The 27,861-nt window shown below is 30.5% G+C and overlaps 2 protein-coding genes across 4 annotated transcripts; both read left to right on the top strand.

Moving 5' to 3' along the window:
- The first annotated feature begins 452 nt into the window (after positions 1-452).
- LOC107442630 (eIF-2-alpha kinase GCN2) lies at positions 453-27,791 on the top strand. 3 transcript variants are annotated; one of them, XM_087151035.1, is made up of 3 exons: positions 453-521; positions 16,687-16,747; positions 22,849-27,791. In XM_087151035.1, the coding sequence occupies exon 3, from the start codon at positions 22,873-22,875 to the stop codon at positions 27,553-27,555; it is 4,683 nt and encodes a 1,560-aa protein (XP_087007161.1). In that variant the 5' UTR covers positions 453-521; positions 16,687-16,747; positions 22,849-22,872; the 3' UTR covers positions 27,556-27,791. The 3 variants fall into 3 exon arrangements, with proteins under 3 accessions (XP_087007161.1, XP_042898230.2, XP_087007160.1); XM_043042296.2 differs by lacking the exon at positions 453-521 and adding an exon at positions 14,142-14,292; XM_087151034.1 differs by lacking the exon at positions 453-521 and adding an exon at positions 14,327-14,559.
- Positions 4,920-7,172, top strand: LOC107442631 (eIF-2-alpha kinase GCN2). The gene has a single exon (XM_016056247.5). It carries the CDS (start codon positions 4,920-4,922, stop codon positions 7,170-7,172), a length of 2,253 nt encoding a protein of 750 aa, XP_015911733.3.
- Positions 27,792-27,861: the final 70 nt, after the last annotated feature.

Here is a 27,861-nt window from a genome sequence, read left to right on the forward strand (position 1 = left end):
GATGTTGATTGATTTTGCGCCTTTTTGAAATAATGCGCCCATGGCATTCGCCATACTTGCCATACCCTAGATACGCCACTGGTGCCATCCCCTCCGCAGAGGTTCAAAATTGTGATGGCAAGTCTTCGGATCATCCTCCAGGATGTTTCCCAGACCGTCGCCAATAGCCCAATGTGAAGCTCTAGTGCGACGTAAATTAACAGCAACATAAACATCTGGGGAAAAGTATGCCTTTCACTCCCCATAGCGTGTTAGGTGTCGCACTACTATTCAGTCAACTGTTTGAATAATACGTCATAAAAATTAGTTCTATTATTTATAACTTGCAATGTAAGCTATAATCTTGTTCTGCCTTATCATAAATAATCTATATACCACTGTCTCTTCCTGATTTCTTCGAACTGTTGTTTTATTTTGTTTACAATATGCGACTTAAGGCATGTTTGTTCCAATTTTTTTAATAATAATTTTAAAGTTATTTCCTTATTAAGGACTTGATCCATTTAATTTTTTGTCACGATGTAAGTTTTTTAATTTGCATTCTTATTAGTTTATATTTTACATTTATTTATATAGTGCTTAATAATGTTAGCATGTAAAATTAATTTTATTTAAGTTACGAAAAACTTATTTTTATGGTTTCTATATTTTATTCAAATTTTTATTTTTGATATTATTATTTATTAATAAATTTTCTTTGAATACTATAGAGTTTGTCAGCTTTAATAGTTTATATGCATAGTTTGTAAGTTAATTTTATTTATTTTTTTTAATATTTTTGGTCGTTTAGAAAATTAAATACTGAGAATATTTCCGTATCGTGATTTGTAGCAACAGCTATAGTGTCCAAAGTATGATATGAATTTTGATCTATATATAGATAAAAGTATTTTTATAGATTGTATATGTACATATTTATATATATATATATATATATATATATATATATATATATATATATATATATATATATATATATATATATATATATATATATATATATATATATATATATGCATACACATATTTATATAGTTTCTCGTGGGGCGCTGCCCAGAAGTTGCCTAGACTTTATGATTATTCTGGCGTTGATCACAATACAAAAATCTTTCTGCTATATAAAAACCAGATTACAAAAATTATAATTTTGCAAAGCACTTAATTTGAGAAGATTTTTAGAGAATATTCACCAACTCTTAACAACATCCAGGCAATAGCCCTCGATAAAATTAAGAAAATTTACAAAATGAGACCAACTCAAAGAGTATAACTCTTATCCTTCCCCGGGAGACCTCTATGTTTTGTTTTTTTTAAATTACAAGTTTAGGATCCATTTTGCAATTATAGTTGGTGCGACAGATCAGGATAGGGAAATATGCCCCGTAAATTAGAAATCTTCCCAATTTGATATTTGTGTGTTTAATTTTAACAAGTATTTTCAACATTTTTTGCTTTGTTGATTAAAAGATGCCTTAATTGATAGATTTATTTTAAACTGCAGATAAAACAGCTTAAAATTAAATTTAAAAAAAACCCAACAAATTGTCAAAATTAGCACTATTTGTTTATTAGGGAGTAGAATGAGAGTATTTCATTATGAGATTAGCTGTGTTTCATGAAGTAGCTAAATTTTGTATAGCTTATTTAGGTTTAATATAGTCCTGAATTTAGAAAAAAATGACATTTAGTTATGATTTGAAGCAGCATTTAGAATCATTTCTAATTTTTAATTATATTTTTTGTTTGTTAATAATTGAAGTTTATTCTTGTTTCTGAAGAAATACAAGCTTCATGAGTATAAAATGGGTTTATAATGAGTTTATAATGTGTGTAAATGAAAGGATATATATTTTTTTAAATGAAATATAATTATTTTTATTTTTGTTGCTTTTGAATGGTTTCATGTTTCAAAATAGCATCATAACAAACTAAAATGTTTAAATCTGTTCATGTTTAAAAGTTCTCAAAATGTGGAATTGACTTATATATGACAAAATAAGTCATTTTAATTTTACCAATTTTTGGATTTTAAATTTTAAAATTGTCCAAGTTATGGTTCATGGTAAGGAATAAGTACTATCACCTAGTTTGCAATCGGTTTCCCATATAACGTTCTGATTGTAAGTCAAAGTTTGAAGAATTGATGTGACCTTAAATATCTGATATAAATGTATGTTTAAAAATTGCAAAGCGAATTTATTTCATTGGCACAACAATATTTTTAAATCTAAATATCAAATACTAAAAAGGGAATGTTATCGGAAAAATTAACATTTAAAATTTTTACTACTGATTCATATTGTTTTGTTTTTGCTTGGGTGAACTTAAAGCATTATAATTGAAGACGAATAATGTCACATAGAACAGATGTGGGGCCTTTTTTGTATTTTATAATAAAAGGAGAATTTTTACTATCTACATGGTGTAATTTTTACTATCAAAACACAAAATATAAGAATGAATAAACAAAGAGATGCAGAAGTATCGAGACAAGTTACAACTTGTAAGAACTGAAAAAGATTAGCCATGAGTGATTGAAATCATGTTAAACAAGATAGTTGTATGAGTAGATATGCATATAATGCATATATACACAAGTAGATATGCATATATACCCAAGCGTGGGAATGCTGTTTGCGGAAAATTTAACATCATCACAGAAATTTTTTTCGTATAGCTCACTACATAAAAAAAAAAAAAAAAAAAAAAAATGGTCAAAATTTTTAGCAGTTAATGTATTTTTTTACTGTTATATATTGTTAATTGAATAGCAAAAGAAAGCAAGATTATTTAAGTGTAAGAGAATTGAAAAATGATTCGTATTAAAATATTTTTAAATGTTTGCATTGCAATGTTTCTGTGTGTCTTAAAATTTAGATATACAAAGAAAGTCAAGCGCATAAGATAAAACAAGGTAGTCAATAACTTGTTTTTATATCCTCCAAAAAGTGCTATATTTCAATTAATAAATGCTGGTGTATATAATAATCAATATAGTGATTTATGTACACCAGCATTAGTTTATTGCATTAATACGTTACACTTATAAAAAAAAAAAATAATAAGAGTCAATAAAATTCTTGCTGAAAGTTTTTTAATTGAGATTATCTTCACCTTAAGTTTTTTTTATTTTATAAGTCTGTGCATAGGGTTGAAAGCATGAAAGAAAAATGTGGTGGGTAAATTACAGTGTGAATTTTAAATAGGTTGAAAATTTCTTTCTTTCTATTAGAATAAGTGTGCACAAACTTTTTCAGTGAAGGGCCTCTTGCACAGCAGGTTAACTAACAAAGAGCTGTATGCATATTTAGTCATATTGGTGACTAGTATGATCATTTTTATTAAACATTAGTTTTCTAAGCACTAAATCTTTATTTTATCTATAATCTAAGTAGCAGATTTGCAGAAAAATTTATACTTTTAATTATTAGAACTGATTTAAAAATGAAAGACTAATACCATTTAAAAAAGATTTCCCTTTTTTTTACAATAATTGATTTATCATAACAAATATTTATATGTATATATATATACGTACTGGGCTCGTGCTAAGGATTTCAAATTATTAGCCAGTAAATGAGTCATATATCAAAAGTATTCGCCAATTTTCGAAAGTCTTCGCTAAATGCTAATAATAATTTCTTATGATTAATTTTTTTCCCATATAAAACTATTTTATGTAAGATATTGTACTAGTTATCCATGAGAAATATTTAAGATAAAGGATATCTGACTGCAGATATAAAAAATATAAAAAAAAGTTGTAATTTTTTTTTTCAATGTCCAATTTTTTTCCAACCATATATTGACATTTGGGTGTCAGAAAAGCAGATGTGTTGAGCACTCTTTCTGGGATATCATATTATATTGTAAGAAGGACAAATAGTGCAGAGACGAAGAAAAGAACACCCATACCTCTGACATGAAATCCAGAACCTTACTGTCACATGGAAAAGTTGAGATATTAAAAAAAAATCCTCTTTAGTCTTAAAACATAACTTAGGTGTAAAAATAATTTCCGGAAAACACCTCTGTTAATCCAATCGCCGTACTTTCAAGAAAAAGTTAATAGAATCTAATAGTAGCGCTCTTAAAAATTGTCATACCATAATAAAAAAAAAATTTCCAATAAAAAGTTAGTAGTAACAAAGACTCTTATTTTTTAAAATAAAAATTTAATGCTGAAAATTTCAATTTAACTTTTTACACTTCCATATTTTAGAAAAAAAATGACAATAAAAAAAGTTTATGTTTTTTAGAAGCGCTCTTTAAAAAAGTGCTGTGTCATAAAAATGCCATTCATAAAAGGAAAGTTAATAAAACAACTATTGTTTGAAAACAAAACTTCAACATTGAAAACCGCAGTTTCGTATGCTACCAGTTATCAATATTACTGTATAAAAAAAAGTTACCATAAAAGTATGAAGTCTATCAGAAATGCTCCGTTAAAATCCACTCTATAATAACAGGAAAACAGCAAAAATGAAACAAGTGTTAAAAAATTACTGAAATTGACTTGTCTGAAGATAATTTAAAAAAAGAAAAAGATTACAAAAATTTTTAGAGCAGCATAAAGTTGTCTAGTTTCCATTCATCAAATTTCGTTTTTTCTTTTTCAGAACATAAATTTGCAAGCACGTAAATATTAAAACTTAAATAGGCATGAAAACTATTTCTAATAATACTTAGTTAGGAAATACGATTTTAGATTAGATTTTATTAAACCTATTCCAATTCCAAAATCAAAATACATCTCTGATAAAATATGTCACAACCATATATAGTTTAACGTTTTACATGCTTTTCTTTCAGGCTTTCGATAACCCTAATAAGATTATCAAGATTCTGTAAGTAGCAAAGATATTGTCTGCCTTGCATTATTATCCTATTCTGTGCCTCCTTAAAGATTAATTGTGAAAATGGACATGACAACTTATGTTCCCAATAGCTCAAATGATAAAAAACATGAAAAGTCAAAAGAATCAACTGAAGACACAGGCAGTGAAAAATGTCTTCAAAGCAATTGTAAAGATATGCTAAATTCGAAATTGAAATTTTTTGGTAAAGAAGAGCATAATATTGTCATTGGTAAGTGCTTTAGGCATGGACAAAGGGGTTGCATTGTCTACAAAGGATTGGATACTAATTCCGGCAATCTTGTTGCTGTTGTTAAATGGGTTTTCCCTTTATGCAGTAGCAATTTAACTGATAAGAGGGAAAATTTGAAGATGTATAAAGCTAATTATTTGAGACAAATTACGGCTATTGAGCAAGAATCCAAAAACCTGAGACTTAGGAAATTTAATAATTTAGTACATTATTTAGGAATGCAGCACACCTTAAAAAAGGATAAAATTATTGTTTATGTCCTTCAAGAGTTGGTGTGTGGCATTAACTTGCAACAAATCTTGCAGAATATACCTGTAACTATATCTTGCTTGCAACTTTATGCAAGAAAAATTCTTGAGGCTTTACAGTGCTTGCACAAAAATGGAATTGTGCATCAAAATTTACGATTATCTAGTGTTTTCATTGATAGTTCCGGATCTGTGAAATTAGCCGATTACTGTTTAGACAAAAAACTGGAAGCCTTATCAGGAACGCTGTCTAAAGATGTTGTTAATGACTGCCTCTCTTCAAGTCCCAAATATAACTCAAAAGATGATATATATAATTTTGGAATTTTACTTCTAACTTTATTTATTGGACACTTAAAGAACGAGTATCCAATTATTATTCCAGATAATGTAAACCTAGTATTGAAAGAGTTCCTTAACAAATGTTTTATCAGTGATGAGAAAGTGAGGTGGTCAGTTGAGCAATTACTCTCACACCCATTTCTTTCCAATCCCGCTAGCAATATAGATTTATTTAGAGATAAAGTAGATAATGAAAATAAACCTGATTGTCTAGAAAATTCTTTAAGACCTTATTCAAATCACTCCAGGCTAACTACTGAATTCGATATTTTAAAAAGTCTAGGAAAAGGAGGTTTTGGCCATGTTTGGAAGGTGCAAAATAAACTGGATTCCAGGGTGTATGCGTTGAAAAGAATACCTCTTGACCCTAACAACAAGCAACTGAATTATAAAATTAAACGCGAAGTTACATTGCTTTCAAGATTAAGCCACGAGAATATTGTCAGATATTACAATTCTTGGATTGAAACTACACCTGATGTGCAATGTTTGCAGAACAATGCAATTTCAGTGTCAAAAAAATGCGAAACAAAAAGTAAACAGAGCTTTAGTCAGTCTTATTCCTCTGTATGTTGGGACATACATGACAGCCAGCTTTCATCTGATGAGGAAGATTTTGATAACACCAATGATGATTCTGTCATATTTTTGAATGAAAAGGAATGTGGAGATAAAAGTTCAAATATATCACACACAAAACGTATTACTACGAACGTTCAATCAATAGTTTCAAATAAAGATTCATCATTTAGGATGAGACATTACATGTATATCCAAATGGAATTCTGTGAGAATAGCACTTTGCGGACAGCAATTGATACTAGCTTGTACAGAGACATCCCACGTTTATGGCGTCTCTTTAAGGAAATTGTAGAAGGTTTACACTATATTCACCAACAAGGAATTATTCATAGAGACTTAAAACCCGTGAACATTTTCTTAGATTCAAATGATCGTGTCAAAATTGGAGATTTTGGTCTTGCTACAGACATCATTTCCAAAGCTGTAGGCTCAGAAATCTCTTTGAATGAATTAAAATACGAATCTTGTTCAAGTACTTATGTTTCTCACACTGGTGGGGTTGGAACTGCATTTTATGTTGCACCTGAACTTGCATGTTCCGATAAAGTTCCATATGATCAAAAAGTAGATATTTACAGCTTGGGCATCATACTCTTCGAGATGTGCTTCCCACCGCCAGTGACGTTTATGGAACGAAGTATAATTTTGACTGATTTAAGAAAGAGAGATATCATTCTTCCTGATACAGCTTATGAGCTGTTAAGTGACGACATGATTCATCTCCTTATATGGCTTCTACAGCATGATGTTACAAAAAGGCCTACTTCAGAGGAATTAATAACGTCCAAATACATATCAACATTGACAATGGCTAAAAGTGATAGCATCATTCTTTATTCTTCTTTTATAGCCATTACATCGGAAATAAATGAAGAACCACATGAAACGTAGCTGAAATTTAAAAATAACAATTTAGTCTGTGATAGTGTAATACATTCATGAGTTTATTTCGTTTAACTATACTATACTACTTGTAGTTGTGATGTCACACTGACAAATTTGCAGGCTTCCCATAAGGTAGGAAGAAATTGACAACTTGTAATTTGTCAGTGGATATTGAGTTATTCTAATCTTAGGAAGTCTCATGACGCCTAAATTAATCTCCGTTTACTCAGTTTTTACCCTTTTGTTCCTATTTTTCATATTTTGGTCCTCCTAGTTGAATTTTTTAAATTATTTTTAGTTTTAATTTTTCATCTTTTTTTTTCTATTGGAAGTATCGAAACGAGATATCTTTCCCCATAAATCTAAATAATCTTAAGTGAAAATTGCAAAGTTATATTCTTCTGCCATTTTAAAACATGTAAATTCGCTTCAAAGAGGATTGCTATTCTATTATATTTCAATGTGTTTTTTATATTGTTTAATTGTAATTTAAAATAAAAATGTATGGTTTTTACAAAAAATGTTCTAACTATAACTGTAACAAAAATTTACGGAGTTTTTCACTTGATTTTCAGATCATTGTAATAATTTAATGATAAGATTTAAAGTTCAATAAATATTTTTTATTGAAACTAATAAAACTCTGGTGTGGTATTATTCATAATTCTAAATTTAATTCACTAATCTTAAATTTTTCAACTAGCATTCATTCAAGCTGTGTAGTTCAGTACTACACCGCTTATCTTCATTACTTCGAGATATTCATGTACATTTATAATTTGTCTAAAGTAAGAACTCCCCTATCCATTCATCTGGACCCGTGGCTGTGACTATGTTAACGAGGTATAACCATTTCAAGTAGGGGTGTGGGGTCAGCGAGAGAAAGGGAATATTTTTCTTCAGTCTATTGTGTTAGCCCTAGAGTGAAAAAAACCCTTCTTGAAATGTGGTATTCTTATTTCCATAGCAACAGACGACCATAGACTTTGTGGAGGAGGGGGGGGGGAGGGATATATTTATTTAAATTGTTAAAACCTTATAATTCAGAAGTCTCCAAATTTTGAAACGATTTGTCGTTTTATTGCCTACAATTGTTTCAATCATTTGATTATACCTACAGTATTTGGTTCGCCATTTTCGGGACTTAGTTTTTAGAAAAAGGAAAACCGTATAACAGTATTAAATATCTACTGAACTGTATGAAAATATACTGCAGGTATAATATTATAAGTAAGTATAACATTTTAATTTTCGCAAGTTTTAAAGTGAGGAATTTAGAGTTCATTCGCTTATTTATCAATTGTATCAAATTCAGTAATGCATTCTATAGAAACAATTTGCTTAAAAAGCTCTCGAGGCATGGCGAAACACTAAAAAAGTAAAATTAACATTAAGAGGTCCAAACCATTAGAACCATATTTCCGAGATTGCGCTACTCCCAATTTTTTTGGATTCAGAAATCATAATCCATCAAAAAAGGTATGTTTATTTTGAAAGAGTGAGTTTTTGAGTGTGATTTCGTAACTTAAAGTATCGTCTGCGCTAAGTAAATAGCATATTTGAGGTCTACCGCTCAAACCGTTGAGTTTTTGTCCTAGAACATGAATATCCGATCATTAGATCAAAAGTTATTGAGGATGGCCCGTTTACTTTTTGCACTGTGCTTTCACTCACCAATAATGTCGTGCGAAAAATTTTTGGTGATAAATAAAATCTCTTTTACCGGAACGCAACTTACTGCACCGTAGTGAGGAAAAGTTAAACCTGAAATTAAAAAATATTTTTTTTTTTTTTTGCGCTTTAGTTTTTTTAGTTTTATTTTATTGTATCCTCCTTTCTTTTTCTCTCAATTTTTACCGTAAAACAATTGTACATATTTTTACTGCTGAAAAATCAATTTACTGCTGAAAAATCAATTTACAATATATAGGATGTTACAGATTTAAGAATTATTTAATAATAAAACTTATACATCGAACTGCTTGAAACTATTTTAAAAATAATTTCCACGCTGAATTATTGTTTTTCTATATATCAACCTCCATTGTTAGAAATAGCTACAATGGAATGAAATATAGTCGGACTTCTATTTAACGAACTTCCATTTTGCGATTTTTTTCGAGGAACCAGGGACATTTTGGAAATTTCTTCGTAAAGTAACTTCCAAATAGCGAAGTCAATTTCCTATTTAAGAAACTTTTTTTTTTTTTTTTTTTTTTTTGAGATCCCCATTTCTTAAAATATTTCAGAACGTAATGCATTTTATGTGGGAAATGACCCTGAATTGATTTTCGAACCTACTTAATTTTTAGAGAAAACAGTTAAATCCCTTTCCCATTTTGTTTGCATTTCAAACGAAAAACTCAGACAAAATTAACGAACGCATGACGTAATGTATGTTTAAAATTACTTTTATAAAAAATGCAGCTATAATTTTATACAAAAATTTAGCTTTTTTTTAGTTCAAAATGTATGTAGCATGACAGTGTACCACTGGATAATGTTTTGCTCTATTCTTGCTTTCCATGCAGATTTCTTTTATGGTAAATATGTATAAAATAAATAGTAGGTACTACTTTACAAGATAAAGGTGCATCAATTTCTATTTTAGCTATGTATCGTGTTTATGAATTTAAAACCTGTTTTGTGTTTAAGTATAACGAACTTGATATCGGGATTCAGCGATTTCGTTAAATAGAGATCCGACTGTATTATAATCAAAGTTTAAAAAAAGAAGGCGTCATAAAGATGGCTAGAATTGGCACAATAGCTTTCAACTTAGAATATTACAGAGTTAGCCTTAAGATTGAGTCCTATACATGAATTCGATAATCAGATCGAATGTTAAGGGTGATTTTTTTTTTTGTGTACTTCACATTTTTGAAAATAACCTTGTATGAGCAGTGATGGCTCAGGAGATATAGCGTTCGCCTTCCAATGAGGTGAACTGGTTCGAATCCCAGCGATGGCTGGTTGATACGAATTACGCATCCGGTTTGCACCTACCACAGTGCTGACGTAAAATTATCCCAAGTGGTAGACGGGTCATGGGTTAGAATCCCCTTGCCGTTAGGCTATCCGTGGGAGGTTTTATGTTAGCTTCTTCATTAATCTATCTTATGAACACAAAAGAACTATATTTCGTAAATCCATGACTTTCTAGGGTGGAATTCAGTTAAATTTTCGCAATTACGATGGTCAAATTTGGCCAATGAAAAGCCTGTATTTTTCTATATAGCAAAATTTAAATACCTCCATAAAGTTCGGTTCTTCATTATTAAAGTAGTAAAGTAAAAAGGGGCCCTAAATGTAGTTTTTGCATCAGGCCCTAATTAGGCAAAATCGTATCATGTCTGTTCCTAAACAGATTCACTAGCCTTGCCCAATTCAGAATCTATAAAGAGATATTTATCGCACAAAAAACTTTTCTAATACCTTTGTTGGAACGTGTACTTAATTTAAAGAAGTTAGACCTACCTACTGGTCCTAAGTCGTTAATAGAGAAAACAATTGCGGAATACATATTTTTCTGATAAGTAGTATATATAAATTCAATGTTTACTTTAATAGATTTTGCTAGCCATTTAAATATTACATTGATATTTTCCTAAATGTAGAATACAAATATATTAAAACTGTCTAGCATTTATAAATTTTTCGTATACGAAAAATTCCAACGTAGCAAAATAATTTGGGCTAATGTTAAATTCGCAATGTCAATATAACGAATTAATGCATAATGCAATAATGCGAATTAATGTGAAACAATCACTATTCGCGATCGCAACGCTCGAGTACGCCGTCTAGCGGGAGCCTGTAAATATCAGACATTAATTTATCACGTTTTCATTTAGTTCCATCAAAATCATTGACTGAATCAGACGCCATTTTTTAGCAGCAAATAAGAAACAAAATTTCCCTAAGGAAAAGGCCGAAGAACTTGAAAAAAATCTCCAGAATATTAATAAATCTTTCAGGAACAGAACACGCCAAACATTTGAAGAAAAATTCCTCAATAATTTTTAATTTCTGTTATCAACAAACTTGCAACTGATGACTTTCGATTTCGGATACTGTTACAGATGTGTGTATTAAGGTAAAATGCATTTCTTCTGTCTTCAATTCATTACGAATTAAAGTGAAGTCAACATTGCTTTCGTCATTCCAGTGCATAAATATGAATTCAGAACATACAGAATTGTAATAGTTATAGCATATTCTTCTTCGTTATAGAATAGTATATATTTCTGTATCCATATAATTCGGAAAACAACAATAAAAAATTATCCAAGTTACTTGAAATAGTGCCATTTGTGCTGATTCTTAATTAATTTTAATCGTTTTCTTGGTAAGTATTTTTTAGTTTTGAAAGAATAAGTTCAACTAGAATTCAGCTATTCTGTTTTTAGCTACATATTCAAATTCATATCAATTATAAAATTTTGCTGTGTAGTATGTTATCTAAAAGTAATGAAGGGATAAACTATGTATCTATTATTTGAGAATAAAGTTTTCAAACAAGGAACTTATCATTTTGGAATTGTCCGGGAATTATAAATCAGGTAAGTGCAATGATTTTTACAATAAAAAATTTGCTTGTAAATATTTTTTTTTCATTTGATGATGGTTCTCTACAGAATGGTTTTTTACGTCTGATTAAGAACGTCTATAAGAATATTAAAAAAAGAAACAATATGAAAGTTTTTATTTCAATGTAAAGAATTCTTAAAATCGTTTTTTTATCCTAAGAATTCTTTATTTTCCGTTTTTTAGTTTATAATTTTTTGATAAAAGTTGCTCTCAAAATACTTTTCTTGAAAAATTAAATGGTATAACATTATGTGTTTATGTATACTTCTTGTATATTCCAATGTTTGAAGTAATATGATTCAGAAAAGTATGGAATAAAAATTCGGTACTTACGTATTAACGCCACCGCCGCTACAGATTTGGCGGTTTTTAAGTGCCGCCAATCTACACTTAAAATTTTTGCGACAATTCATAAAATAAAACACTTTATTTAAAATCAAAATAGTCAATCGGATTTCGGTGGGAAATGAGCCGATATAGAGTTTAGCATAGATTCAAAACAATCATATCGCGCCATATTAACTCTGATAAATAAGATTCCAAATGAAATAACATTTCCAAAACGTACGTTTTCCAAGATAAAGTTTTATGTTGTGGGAATTGGTACATTTTCGTTTCTTTGGTAAAATATTTCCTTCCTGAAAAAATAAAATGGCATCTTGTTTTGTTTTTGGCAAATCCCAAAGACGAATTAATAGCACTAAAAATGGCGACAAAAAAGAATTGTTTTTGTTTCGTCAGCATTCTTTATTTTACGTTTCTTAGTTTCTAAATAATGATTTTTATTGAAACTTGAAATTTTTTGATAAAAATTGTTGTCAAAAAACTTTGTTTACAAAATTAAATTTCATTAAATTATGAGGCTTATGTATACTTTTTGTTCATTTTAATTTTTGAAGTAATATGATTCTTAAAACTATAGAATATAAAGTTTAAATGGGCCTTTCAGGTTATATCATTAAATATAGTAAAACTATTTCTCGGGCATTAGGTTTTAACTCTTATAAGAATATACATATTTTTTTCTGTTAATGTACAAATATTTTTCCGATGTGTTTTCGATATTCCTTCTCTAATAAAAAGAGATACCATTTTGTTTTCGTTTGCATAAGAAAGAATATCAAGCATTTTTCTTTTTTAAATTTAATTAGCCACAATAAAGAAGGAACGTTGCAATGCTACGTACTACATTAACGACGTCTCTAGAGTAACTGAATGACTGTTCATATAGAAATCGCAGGTATGCGTCTCATACAACAACGCCCCCTATAGTTCGTTGCGATCGCGAATAGTGATTGTTTCGATCTATTGGAATTATCTAAAACGGAATTCAACTTTATTAATGCTTTTCAAATATTTGTTTGGCAGGCATAAGTTTCATTTAGGTATGTATTTTGTAGACTGCCACATGGCGCGTAAAAATTTTGGTATTTTTCGATCATCACCTTAAAAGTAATGTATGGAAATTGAAATAAATATAAGAAAAATAAGTATAATGTCCGAGATGGTTGACATGTATATAATTTAATTATTTTAATTTCTATCTGGTGTGCTGCAGAAGCAAATAGAGAAGCCTGGAGAGCTTGAATAATACTTTTCAGTAGCCCTCTCAATGGTTGTTGTTAATTTACGTCGCACTAGATCTGAACAATGGGCTATTGGCGACGGTACGGGAAACATCCCGGAGGATGATCCGAAGACATGCCATCACAATTTTGATCCTCTGCGGAGGGGATGGCACCCCCGCTTCGGTAGCCCGACGACCTGCGCGCGAAGTCGAGCACTTTACGGTAGCACAGTTTAACGAGGACCAATACCGCACACCCTCAGTCCCTACGCAAGCTGATCCAAGTGGTCACCCACTCGCACACTGACCGCAGCCGGTGATGCTTGACTTCGGTGATCTGCTGGGAACCCCCTCTCAATTCAAAAATTTAACTAATTTCATGTTGCTAAGATAAACTTATGTTAATTTACATTTCTAAGCTAAAATTTATGTTTCTAAGCTAAGTATTTTGAGCAAAAATAAAAGCAAAAAGTAGTAGCAAAATTAATATTTATTATAATGAAATGCATTCTTCGGCGAAAAACACATTAATCGGTTTCCCCTTTTCCCTCAATGTTAATCGGAGATGCGTGAATTGCATTCAGTGAAAATATTTCCTTAACCCTGAGAAGTTCCGAGGGTGGTTCAAGAACTTCCGATTGCAGTTGACCTTAATTAGGAAAACTTGATTAGTAAAAATATTTTATTACAAAATACCTCACTAATTTGATTCTCCATTTTTCTCTGCCGCGGTAGGTTATGCTTATACTGCATTTAGTGAGAATGGCCCTTAATAATAATCCCGATTAAAACTGAGCATGCAATACAGCATTTCTACAACTAATCTATTTTCTTATTTGTTTATTTTGAAATGAAGCCGCGTGGAGGGAGCGTTGAGATGTGTAATGTTATGTTGTGACATGTCATACTGAGTTATGAATCAAATATTGAATGTTAATCATCATTACGTACGAAAAGTGAAGTATACCGGTAAATATTTATGAGGTTTTGAGCTTCAAAATTTCTAAGCAGTTCTAGGCTGAAGTTCGTGTGGATTTTGTTTATATATCACAAATTTTGTTTATATATCAGTCTCTGATTGCTAATTAAAATATGTATTTATATCGTTTTAAGTTTTCATAATTTTTTCGTTCGATAATTAATTAGGTTTTTATTTTATTTACTACCAGTTATTGGTGAACATCTTAGTTTATAATGTTGTTCTGTTTCTTTTAGAAGAAATTATTAATAGGAGCTGTAAAGATTCTCTGTTACTGTTTTTACTTTTTCTAAATGAGTTCTAACTAAACATGGATGCAATACCGTATGATTTTTGTGTTTATTTAAGAACGGAAGTGATCCCTTCTGTCATTTATCTGTTTCGTAAAATTCTTTTATAATATATTTTATGTAATCATAAAATGTGAAAAATCTTTGTGAATCAATTTTCATTTAATTCACAGAAACGAAAACACTATATAAAAAAACAAACATTAACATGAAGTTTTAATTGTAATTAAAATTCTATATGCAATTAGATCCTAAATTAAAGCAATAATTTTTAAAGCAATTACTTATAACTTTCACTTGAGTAATTAATTTTTTTTCCTAGAAGCAATCAATAAGAATTAAATTAAAAAAATTCTTATTGTATTAACTATTTTTAGTTCTTGGAGTTTAGTTTCACTTAGAAAGGATTTACATATCTGATAGATTTACATACATAGATTCGCAAACGTATAGCAAAATAATTGTTAAGTTTTGGTGACATCTGAACAGAAAACTTCGCGTGCAGGTAGTCGGGCTACCGAAGCGGGGGTGCCATCCCCTCTGCAGAGGATCAAAATTGTGTTGGCATATCTTCGGATCATCCTCCGGGATGTTTCCCAGACCGTCGCCAATAGCCCATTGTGCAGCTCTAGTGCGATGTAAATTAACAACAACAACAACTGAACAGAAAACTTAAAAAAAAAAAGGAAAACTCTATCTTGAAGGGTCTAACTCATAGCACTAATTATTCATTCGTTAGTGCAATTAAATTCAGCTAGTTTATTTATTTATATTTAATTATTCACAAAAAAAAATGAATTTATCTTTTTTAAACTGTAAACTTTTTCGCATGTTCTGACAAGTACCCTCTGTAACCATTCCTAATCTGACCAATACATTAATTAATTAGGTTTTCAATTATATTAATTAATTTTTTAATTTCAGAAACCCTTTTTCAATTACAGCTGATGCTAATTGTCATTGACGTATGGATGCAATATTATCCTCTACTTCTATATTGAATATTCCAATATCTATTATAAACTAGCAAATTTTTTACAAAAAGGATGCGTGACAACAAGTCTTACTTTTCAAGTTGATTCTGTTCTGCGATTTATTCCATTTTTCTCAGTTTCTCGTGTACCACGGCCTGGAAGTTGCCAAAGCTTTGCAGTTATTTAGTCATGACAGGGAAACCTCCCTCTATGTAGTTTATTGTTTCATAGACTTTTTAAAAGTTCCAATTACTTTTTTTTTGTTTTTTTTTTTTGTGTTATGCAATAACTTGTGTTGAGCGGTGATAACAGAACAAAAAGTATGTTTTTTGTTTACAAAGTAAACAATTATTAATCAAAATAAAATAAAAATTCATACAATTGAATTAAGTGCATTTATATTTAAAACTACCATTTGTAACCATTAACAATATTGTAGATTATTTGTTTATTAATATTTTTTATTGCTCCATTTATTTATTAAGAAAAAATTAGGTCATTCTTTTTACATGCCATATAGTCCTAAAATTAGAAGAGCCATTGTTGGTATTTTATTCATAGATCACTAATTGTGTTTTACATATCAGTGAATAAGAAATTGTGAAAAAAAGGGGGGTGAAATCCAAAATACCTTTAAAAAGCCTCCCTCCACAAACATGATGCGTGCTGGGTTTTTCTACTGACAAGTAGGTTTTTACGAACCCTGATTGTAACTATTAAATTTTTTTGCTGTAAAAAAATTTTGGGTCTAATATTAGGCATCTTATGTTTTATTTATGTAAAACTTGTGCCTGTAATGTTTTCGTACCATCTAATATATTGAACTATTATGCCATCCTAAGTAAGAACAGCACACAGTGGAGATACTACCTCGTTTACTTAGGAATTTAACTTGTATATTAAAAGCTATTTGCGACTGCTTTTGAGCGATTTGCATTTTATTTATGTATAACTTCCTCTTCCATAGTATATTGTATAGCTATATCTAAAATATTATGCTTGTTAATATATATATATATATATATATATATATATATATATATATATATATATATATATATATATATATATATATATATATATATATAAAAGCAGCATTTAAAAATTAGTTTATTTTCAGATGCTTTAAATATTAATATTTTGGAGCTACTGTAACCTTCCTTTCAAGAGATTAGAGAAGTGTAAGTATTTAATGATCTTTTCTTCTAACTGGCAGTGCCAAACTTCTTTGGGTCTTCCCATAAAATCTGTATTAAAATTTTCTTTTTAATTAAAATTTTTTTTTGTTGCCTTCTTTCGTGTCAAGCTGATTGGCTGATTTCAAGTCTCATTGATAATCTCTTATGATTTATTGTCAGTCAAACGTAGAAACCCTCAGTGTTTAGTCTCCAATCATGCTTTTACTCATTTTATCAAACTACTAATGGAATAAAATGCTAAGCATATCCACAGGGATATATATATTTGGTTGCATTTTTAAAAAGTGCTTAAAGGTACCGTATATTCCGGCGCATAACGCGCCCCGGCGTATAACGCGCGCCCATAATTTCTAATTACTTTTTTTAAATTTTAAAATATACTCTTCATATAATGCGCACGACAAGGTTTCCGCTACGGTAGCTTTTTTCGCAAAATGCGAAAAGACCCCTCAAAAATGCTAAAATTCAACAAAGCATTTTCGCATTTTTGCTAAAGGATTTTACTAAATTCCATTAAAAAAAAAGCTTCCGCGAAAAACCATGACGCTAACATCCATGAAAAAAACTTGATCAAACAAGAAGGAGAAAAGAAAAAATCTAAATATCTTTCGCAAGAAGGACCATGACGCTAGCGTTCACAAAAAAAATGTGATCGTGAAACGTGTTATAGAGTGTTGTGCAACAATACCAATGCACACTGTTGACTGTGAAAGGGGCTTTAGCTGCCTTAATTTGATTAAAACTAATATTCGAAACAGGTTGTTAATCAACCATGTAAACAATTTGTTAATTATTAATATTGAGGGCCCTGAAAGTGCATTTAACTTTCAAGAAGCATTTGTAAAATGGGCAAACATGAAAGAAAGAAAGATTGTTAATTATAAACCAAAATGTTTTGATAAATAATAAATGTGTTTTTTTTTTTTTTGTTATAGGTATTCTTTTTGATATTCTTGTACATTAAGCTATTCTTTGTCAGATAACTTACAGTACTTGTTTGATATAAAGTAATTTTATAAGCCTAATGGCATTTTAGCATTTTGCTAAAACTTTTTTTCAGATTTTAGCTTTTTTGCTAATGAATTTTTAGACTCAGCTTAAACCCTGGCGCACGAAAATTTGGATTGTACATGTGCAATATCTCGTCTTTCAAGATCGTAAATAAAAAGTATTTTTCCCTATCTTTTGCAAAAATAAAAGAACTGAATTTGACATGTATGTGAGGGTTGAATTGAAGAAGCAATAATGTGATTCTGGATGGACAAAAATGGTGTTAAATAGTGGGTAAAAAACATCTGGCAAATCCGTCCTGGTTGCGTTAGAAAACCACAAAGCCTTTTAGAGTGGGACATGTTTAGGTCCCACCTTATAGATAATACAAAAAAATTTTTTTAATTATAATACAAAATTTTTTTAATAATTGTAATTGATAGTGGAAGACGAATATAATGAACTATTTATGTAATAACGAAAATCAATGAAGTATATAGGTAAAGGTATGTTATTTCTTTAAAATAAAAGTATTTTTCTATATTTAAATTTTTTTAATTCATAATTTTTTATATTCGGCGTATACCGCGCACCCGTAGATTCCAATGTTATTTTTTGTATTAAAAGTGCGCGTTATACGCCGGAATATACGGTACTTATTTTTGATTTTCGGTTTTTAAAAGCCCTTGGTGCTTTTAAAAAACGATAAAACAAAGATTTTTTTTAATAAGTGCTTAATTTTCCCTTTTCGAAAATGAGAATTTTTCTTTACCGTGTCGTTTTTCACCACATATTATTCAAAAGCTTGCCTTTCACATTGTTCTATTCCATGTTTTAACAATTCATTCAACCACAATCCATTGTGTCTTACATTCGGCCCATAGCGTTTAAAAGCGCCAATAATTTTGCACGTTTTATTAAATACTTTGAATTTCTCAGGTGCATGTACTGAGCTGGGTTTGTTGAGTTTATTGCATACACATGTACAACTCTGCTGCATTTTGCAAGATATTCTCGATTTCAGGCTTCGTTTTCCACCCTCTGATATCGAGCCGAAAAGTTACTTAATCATTTTATCATGGTTAATATAATAAAGAAAAAAGTTCTTTGTTAGAAACTAGTTATTTTGTCATGATCATGTCAAATCTCAGAAATTTATTTCCATTTTGTTAATGTTTATAGTGTTTAAATATTTTTCAAGTGCTTAAAAAGTACTTAAAAGGTGCTTAATTTTTGTTGGAAGATTTGTCTATGCACCCTGTATATACAGTGTTCACATTTCTTTTAAAAAGGGGCAGGTTGCATTTATTGAAAATGGCAATTTTTGTCAAGTGAAATAAAACTTCCACTGGATTATTTACTATAAAACAACTATTATATGTATATATATTGGTTCATAATCAGGCACACTGACCACTCGGTCACCTGGCAACTGACATTTTCTTCCTAACTTTCTATTAATTTTTATGACTTCCTACTGAAGACTTACTGAAAATTCTATGTACACATACAAAAAATTGAAAAAAGCTTTATACTTACATAGATTTATTTATTGATTTGTAATATATTGATTTGATATGTTTATTGATAAAATAAATGTTGCTAATTTTATATATATATATTTATTTTTTGAAAAAAAAAAACTTTTTATTTGATTTAAATAATTTTTTTTTTATTTAAATCATTATCTTTTTGAGGTTTAGGGGTGATTGTGCTCTGGAAAAATTCCGGATCCGGATTTTTCGCTAATCGTGATTCGAAAGTTTCCGGAAAGAACTAGTATGGAATAATTAGTTGATTATCCATACTAGATCGTCCAAAGGTTTAATTATATGAGCATTTTGCTCTTGAAAGGAAAAGATAACATTCTCTTATGAACACAAAACTTTATTCATATTTATATTTCTATCCCAGCACGCTGCCACACTACTCATGACGTTCTGCTCCCTGCTCTCGGGTTGCATTATTATTGCTGTCGTCTTGGTGATGATTTTATTCGCTACCGCTAATGTGGCGTAACTACCGCTACAAATATTAAATACCAAATCACTAGTATATAAGGCATGTTAACTCGATTCTATATTGAGGTACCTTTTGATAGATGAAGGTTGACACAGTCAAAAATTAAATCCCCCCAATGGTGACCTGTGGACGTGATAAGAACTTGCCAATATTGATGGATAATCAACAACTACATTAATTATGATTTGCTTAAAAATATACTGCTCAAAAAAAAGAAGAAAAGATTCCGGTGAAGTAAATGAAGTCTCCCGGTCAATGAACAATATTGAAGTAAAAAAAAATGAGCGAAATGCTATAAACAAAATTGAAGAAAAAATATAATGAGTGAAAATGTCGCCACCGCCACACTAGAATTTATACTTGGTATCTCTTTCATTTGTAAATATTTTTTCTGGTAGAATAATAAATGTGGGTAGAGATAAAAGTAAACTTACACATAATTATTCATTTAAATTATGCTGCATATAATTCATTTAGAATATCATGTTTTGAAAATTTCAGTGATTAAAATTTATAAAGTTGTTAATTTTTTGAATGATTTTACGCAAGAAATTTTCAAGATTTTTGATTTGGCTCACAATCACCACTGGAGGTTGTATTGATACCCTTTGAAAAATGCAAAACATGAACACTGTATGGTGCCCTTTGTTTTTGCTGCAGAAATGAGCTGTTGGTGTGCTAATATTAAAATAAGATAGAGATTACTTGTATTAATATAAAGTGAGGTTAACTCCACTTTTATAATGATTTTAATTAAATCACTATTTCAGTAGGGTCTTCCGTTACAGTAACTCTTTATATATATAGAAATTAGTTTTTTTTTTTAGTAAATTCAAAAGAAAAAAGGAAATTTTTTGAAATTTTCGAAATTTTTTGAAATATTCGGCCATTTAAATATATTTCTTACAACAAAATAAAATATTTACCATTTATGAAACTAAAATTCCTTTATAAGAACCAATTACTGTAGTGATTGCTTTCACAGACTAAGGACAACTGTTCATATTAGGTGATTCTTATTTCAATTATAAAATTTGAATTTTGGTTCTAAAATTCTTGGTGTACAAAATGTTTTTATAACTTTTTCCAAAAAAAATATGGTTAAGAAAAATCTTTTTAACACTATATTTATCTGTTATACTGTTATATCTGTTATACAGTATATTAGTCTGTTCTGAGGTTCTTGCTAATCTTTTTATTATCAAACCTGTGTCCTATTGATTATTTTATTATTTTGTGACTTCCCATTTTTCAAAGAAATAGATGATGCTGAATTTTTTTTAATTGAATTTTGATAACGGAATTTTCTTTTGAATTTTTAAATGAAACTTATTTTTCATTTTAATCTCTTCCTGAATTCTTTATTGCCATAGTTTTGAAGACTACTATGATGTAAACCTTTATTTTGTCTTTATTAATTGGAGATCTGACTGAAATAAAGCATGTTAAAGAGAGTTGAATGATTTTTTAATTATGTGCTTTTTTTATTTGCTTCATTGCTAAATAATAATTTTATGATTTTTTTTACTTCATTATTTGTCTTAACTATTAAGTATTCTATTAAACATTGTTTTTAACATTAACTACTATTAGAAAGGACCGAAGGTTTGTATTTATTAAGAGATCTAACTGAAACATACTACTTTAATCTGTGAGCTTTGTAATCAAATAATTTTTTTATTTTCATTGTGATTAAACACTTTTTGTGCTCATCAAATACTAATTTTAGGCTTTTTAATATTTTGTTATATCTTCTATAATAAATTGAATACTGCATTGAATGTTGTTCTTAACTTTAATTGCTAGTAGAAAATGAGATCCATAACTTTATTTTTATTAATTGACAATCTTGTTAGAACAAAGCACACTAATAAGAGCCCTCTGTATTCCAGGGTTGGCAAGGTTTAGGACAGAATGGATTAATCCACGGTTTAAACCCTGGTTTAAACTGTCCTGTCCAAAACCCCTTTGTCCAAAACTGTCTAAAGCCCTTTTACTCAAATTATGTCACAATTTTTTCTGAACAATATTTAAGAGGTAAAATAAACATAGAACTAATAACATATTGATAATTAAATATACTAGAGAATATTTGTTTTTAAAAGTATAATGTTTCATTAATATTGTTTGACTCTTCAATTTGAACAAAGGAAGATTAATCAGTAATCAAGTTCAATTGGTCCTCTCATTCGATAGTACATAACTGAAGTTTGACCTTGCCATACAGGTTAAAATATTAGGGACTAAGTACTTGGTTCGTCATAAACTGGTTTATTTATCTATAGTACTATTCAAGAATACTTTTATTTCATTCATGTTCAATTCTTTTAGCATAGTGGTGATACATCACCAGTGTCAGTAACTGAAACTGATGTTATGCCCTTCAAAACTGTTAATACATTTTTCAGTTATTTTGTATTTTCAATTTAAACTAATATATTTATATTTAAAAACAATTTTTTTTAAATAGATGTCTTTTTTATCATCCTGTAATGCAGAAATTATAACATTTTTTTAAAAAAATATTGTCAAAAATAAAAGGTTAATTTTTGAACAAATTTAGTATTTTTTTTAGGAAAATTATTATTTTTTAATATTGCCATATTTATCCTTATGCAAAAATATTATTTATCAGTATTAAAAACATATTTATATTTAAAGGATTATGTATTCACTTTTGTTGTTCAATGAATTGTGGAGCTTCAAAAATTATAAACCTTTTCCTATTATATTATATTATTTTCTTTTAATAAGTTATAGTAAATTGTATAAAAAATATGAAATATTTTCTGATGCATGTAATTATTATGTGTACAATGGTTACACCTATAGAATTTTTACCTTTTACCAAAGTTCAAGGCTTTGGACACTTTAGGACAGTTTTACCCAGTTTAGGGCAGTTTTACCCAATTTAGGACAGTTTTACCCCATTTAAGACAGTAAAACCCACGTGTCCTGTCCAAAACCAGTTTAGGACGTCCAAAACCCCAACCCTGATTCAAGGAAAGTTTGATTTTAAGTGTGATAAAATACTGTTTGTTTAACAAAGCTAAAATTTTTATTTATTCCAGGCATGCAGATATCTATTGAGTACCATGAGTGTAAGAAGTCATCAAGATTATGAAGAGCGTCAACAAAATGAACTTCTTTGTATATCTTCCATTTTCCCTGGTCAAGTCAAAGAAATCAAATCATTACCTCTTGAAATTGCAATCACTGTTTTTCCAGCCGAAAGTACAACCAGCAAAAAAGATGATGATGCCCAGGTGGAGTTGTATCTGAAGTGTTCTGCTAAGTATCCAGATACAGCGCCATTTATTGATCTCAGAAATCCCAAAGGTTTGTCGAAGAATAACCTTGAACTGCTCAAATCTGAGTTAATTGAAAAAGCCAGAAAACTTATTGGAAAGGAAGTCGTGTGGGAATTAGTCAATCACACGCAAAATTTCCTTTATGATCATAAACAGTCTAACAGAGGATCATTTTATGATGAGATGTTGTTTCAAAAGCTACAGAAAGAGAAAGAAGAAGCTGATAAAGAAAAGAAAGAGGAACTTGAAAGGGAGCTTTATGACAGACAGACGATATTAGCCATCAAACAAGAAACAATACGTAAGCGAGAAGCCCTTAATGCCCTAAAAAAGACTAGGTTTGATGACTCTCGTCTTCCCAGCCCCACAAGACTTACAGTCGAATCTCCTGCAAAAATTAACTCTACTGCACGTCGTAGAAGTCGAAGTGTATCCGCTGGAAAAGAATCTTGCTCTGAAAGTATTCTTTTGAAAGACTGCAAGGACATGGTTAATGTTAAGTTAAGATTTCTTGGCAAAGAAGAACATAATGTAGTGTGTGGTAGGTGCTTTAAACATGGAGAAAGAGGTTGTATCGTTTACGCAGGGTTAGATATTGAGACAGGAAAGCAAGTTGCTGTTGTCAAATGGACACTCCATTTCAATGCTAGTCATAAATTGAAAGGCGATGAGTGGGAAGCTCTACAAAAAGCTCAAGGATATTTTTTAAAGCAACTCCAGTCTATTGAGCAAGAATACAGAACATTAAGACAGGTTAATTCTAATCACTTAGTGCATTACTTAGGAATGCAATATAATTCCAGGAAAGATAAAATTATTATTTACATCCTTCAAGAGTTTGTTTCTGGTAGTAGCATACAACAAGTTTTTCATAGTACTTCCATTACAATACCTCAGCTGCAGCATTATGCAAGACAAATTCTTGATGCTCTGCAATGCTTGCATAAAAATAGCATTGTGCATAGAAGCTTACGGTTATCCAATATTTTTATAGATAGTTGTGGAATCGTGAAATTATCTGACTACAGTTTAGACAAGAGATTGTATGATTTGTGGAGAATGTTGTCAAAAGAAGAAGAGATTGATAATTTCCCTCCTACAATCGGCAAAGGTGGTCAAAAGAGTGATATTTATCGTTTTGGTGTACTGCTCTTAACATTATTAAGTGGTCCCCTTCCAAAAGTATCTCCTATTGTATTGCCAGATAATTTAAACCCAACATTCAAGGACTTCTTAAATAAATGCTTTTTGCACGATGAGCAAGAAAGGTGGTCGGCAGAGCAATTACTATCGCATCCTTTCCTCTCCCAACAGACTGTTATTTTGACTTTCACTAAAGATAACAAGGTAGACGAAGATGAAGCTGAAGATGATTATCTAGAAAATTCTTTAAAAGATGAAGTCAAAGGTTCAAGGCTGACCACTGAGTTTGACATTTTAAGGAGTCTAGGAAAAGGAGGCTTTGGCCACGTTTGGAAAGTGAAAAATAAGTTGGATTCCCGGCTGTATGCGTTAAAAAGAATTCCCATAAATCCCCACAATAAACAGCTAAATCGTAAAATAAAGAGAGAGGTTAAATTGCTTTCCAGATTGAATCATGAAAATATTGTCAGGTATTATAATTCTTGGATTGAAGCCACTCCTGATGTGCGTCGTCCTGTTCAGAATGGTGCAGTGTCAGAGTCAGATGATTTTGAAGTTGTGAATGAGGAATCTTGTAATCAAAATAACTCATCCATTCGTTGGGACATTCACGATAAATATTTTTCTACTGATGAGGAGGATTGTGATGACGATGATGACTTTGTTGTTTTTTTAAACGAGAATGAACATGATGATAAAAACCTTAATTTGCACATCGCAAGTGGTGATGAGAGTTCTACACCAGAGGCAGGGTGCATGGTGCAAAGTGAGATGCAACCAATTAAAGTAAAGCAGTATATGTATATTCAAATGGAATTTTGTGAAAAGAGTACATTGCGAACAGCTATCGACAATGGTCTGCACAAAGATTTGTCTCTTATGTGGCGACTTTTTAGAGAAATTGTTGAAGGCTTGCATTACATTCATTTGCAGAGAGTAATTCACAGGGATTTGAAACCTGTGAACATTTTCTTAGATTCTAATGATCATGTAAAAATTGGGGATTTTGGCCTAGCTACTGATGTAATTTCAAAACCACTTGCCCTAGAAACTGCCTTCAATGATTTTGAACAGGAGTCTCAATCAGATGCTTGTTATGTGTCTCAAACTGGTAGAGTTGGTACTGCCTTTTATGTAGCACCTGAACTTGCATGTTCTGAGAAGGTGATTTATAATCAAAAAGTTGATATTTACAGCTTGGGCATTATATTCTTTGAAATGTGTTTTCCACCGCCCGTAACCCTCATGGAAAGAAACATTATCCTTTCGGATTTAAGAAAACCAGACATTATTCTCCCAAATAAAGCCTATGAGTTATTATCAGATGAAATGATTCATATTATTGAATGGCTTTTGCAGCATGATGTCACAAAAAGACCAAGTTCACAGGAATTGATATCCTCCAAGTATATACCACCATTGCTAATGGAAGAAAGTGAATTGAGTAACCTTTTAGAAAATACCATCTCTAATCCTCAAAGCAGGATGTACAAGCACATGATGAACTCTTTATTCAAACAAAAGGTTTCAACCGAGATAGAGTTTACTTATGATATTGATTGTCAACGAGGTCAAAGTTTGAGAAACAAGCCAGTGTTCACCAAAGTTGTTGAGGTATTGTACAAAGTTATGAGCTTGCATGCCGCAGTTTATGTATCAGTTCCTACTTTGATGCCAAAGAGTGATATCATCCATTGTGAAAATTGTGTGCACTTAATAGAGCATGGAGGTGACGTCGTCATGTTGCCTCGTGATTTAAGAATTCCATTTGCACGGTTTATCGCTCGTAGTGATACACAACATCTTAAACGGTACTCTCTGGAAAAAGTGTATAGACAGCAGAAAGTGTACGGATGTCATCCTCACGAACAGTACGAGTTTGCGTTTGATATTGTAACACCAAACCCGCAAGCATTCATGCCTGATAGTGAAATCATCGCTGCTGTTTCTGAAATCATCTCTGAGTTTTCTTCTCTAAGAGAAAGGAAATACTATATTCGCCTTAACCACTCTTCACTGCTCTCAGCTATTTTTGCATATGCCGAAGTCGACGACATCGTAGCTTCCGATATAGTGTATTTTGCTGGAAAAAGAAAGGATAAGACGATAACAAAAGCATTGTTGACAGATGACAACAACTTGGATTTACATAATTTGAGTGAACGAGCCATAAGTAGACTTTGTCAGTTTGTGGAACTTGAAGATAGCATACATAAGATATCAGAAGCTCTGCGCAATTTAACTATGAATAGAAAGAGTAAAGCATCTGTTTTAGCTGAAAAGAGTCTAAGAGAGTTGGATAATATTATTTCAATCACCGAAGCCCTTCGTGTAGAGCTTCCTGTTGTTATTTGTCCAGGGTTAGTCCACAACTGTGGACTATTCTCTGGTATGTTTTTCCACTGTATATCAAAGCAAAGCTCTAAGAAAAAAAATGCTTGTGACATAATTGCTGCTGGTGGCCGATATGATAAACTAATCCAATCATTCAGGCTTAGGAGTCTTGATAGTGGGAAATCCATTAGCCAGTCGGCTGTGGGTGCCAGTATTGCAGTTGAAAGTATTGTTTTTTCCGAGAGTACTAGCAAGGAAACACCAGAGACAGGAATTGCTGATTTTCTGATACATTCCGAAGGAAGTGGACTTTCCACTGAAAAAGCATCTTTAATGAAAGAAATACAAGATCTCGGTCTAAGGGCAACTGTTTTGTGCGATAAAAACCTAACGTTTGAGGATGCCGCCGATTTCTGCAGAAATCATGGCATACCCAATATTATTATTTTATGCAAAGAGGAACAAAATGTCATTAAAATCCGTTCCCTTGACAAAGAAAGGATGAATGAAAAAAGAATATATCGCTACGAAATCAAAGATGTTTTACCTAAATTGTGTGGTAAATCCTTGCCAGACAACAAAGTCGAGATTTCTCGTAGTACGTCTCTGTCCCATTCCTCGTCAAACTCTATCTCAATCAATGTTCGTTTCCTTCCCCAGGACAAAACTATTCACAGTATCAAGAAACGTGAACAGCATATACGCACACAGGTTATGAACAACCTACAACTTTCTTCTAGTCATGTCTGGGAACTTATACCTGTTGATCTTAAAATGTCAGTGATTGGTACTATTATTAGCCATTGTGATATTAATGCTAGTGTGGGAGATACACAGAAAAGTTTTGACGCCATTATTGATGAACATGGTAAACATAAGAGATTACTTTCGCAAGTTTGCGAAGAAATCTGTGACATTAAGAAAAAAAGTTCCAACTCTACAATTATTTTGTATAGTTTGCTTGAAAGCAATTTTAGGGTTATTTTATGATCTCAAATGTCACATTTTCTGTTAATGATATTTACGATACCTAATTTGACTGCCAAGTGATTTATTGTTTTGTTATTGTCTCAAAATTCATTTTCTGTGGAATTTATTTTAACCTCATTTCATACTCCTAGTGATATATATTTTTGATGTATTTTTTGCATTATTTTGACTTATATTTCTCTAATTTTGACTACAAATCTAATGATAGCTTACGTTAGATTTCTAAGTGGGAAATATTGACTGGCATTTGTTTGATATTTCAAATTTATAATAATTAATTTGAAAAGAACTTTTAAACTATTTAAA

Source organism: Parasteatoda tepidariorum, chromosome 9, assembly GCF_982258835.1.
Source record: "Parasteatoda tepidariorum strain Cologne lab strain chromosome 9, Ptep-v5.0, whole genome shotgun sequence".
In the NCBI taxonomy this organism is placed as follows: domain Eukaryota; kingdom Metazoa; phylum Arthropoda; class Arachnida; order Araneae; family Theridiidae; genus Parasteatoda; species Parasteatoda tepidariorum.

Excerpts from the sequence above, each read along its gene's own strand:
- LOC107442631 (XM_016056247.5), top strand. The coding sequence starts at position 4,920 with ATGGACATGACAACTTATGTTCCCAATAGCTCAAATGATAAAAAACAT.
- LOC107442630 (XM_087151035.1), top strand. The coding sequence starts at position 22,873 with ATGAGTGTAAGAAGTCATCAAGATTATGAAGAGCGTCAACAAAATGAA.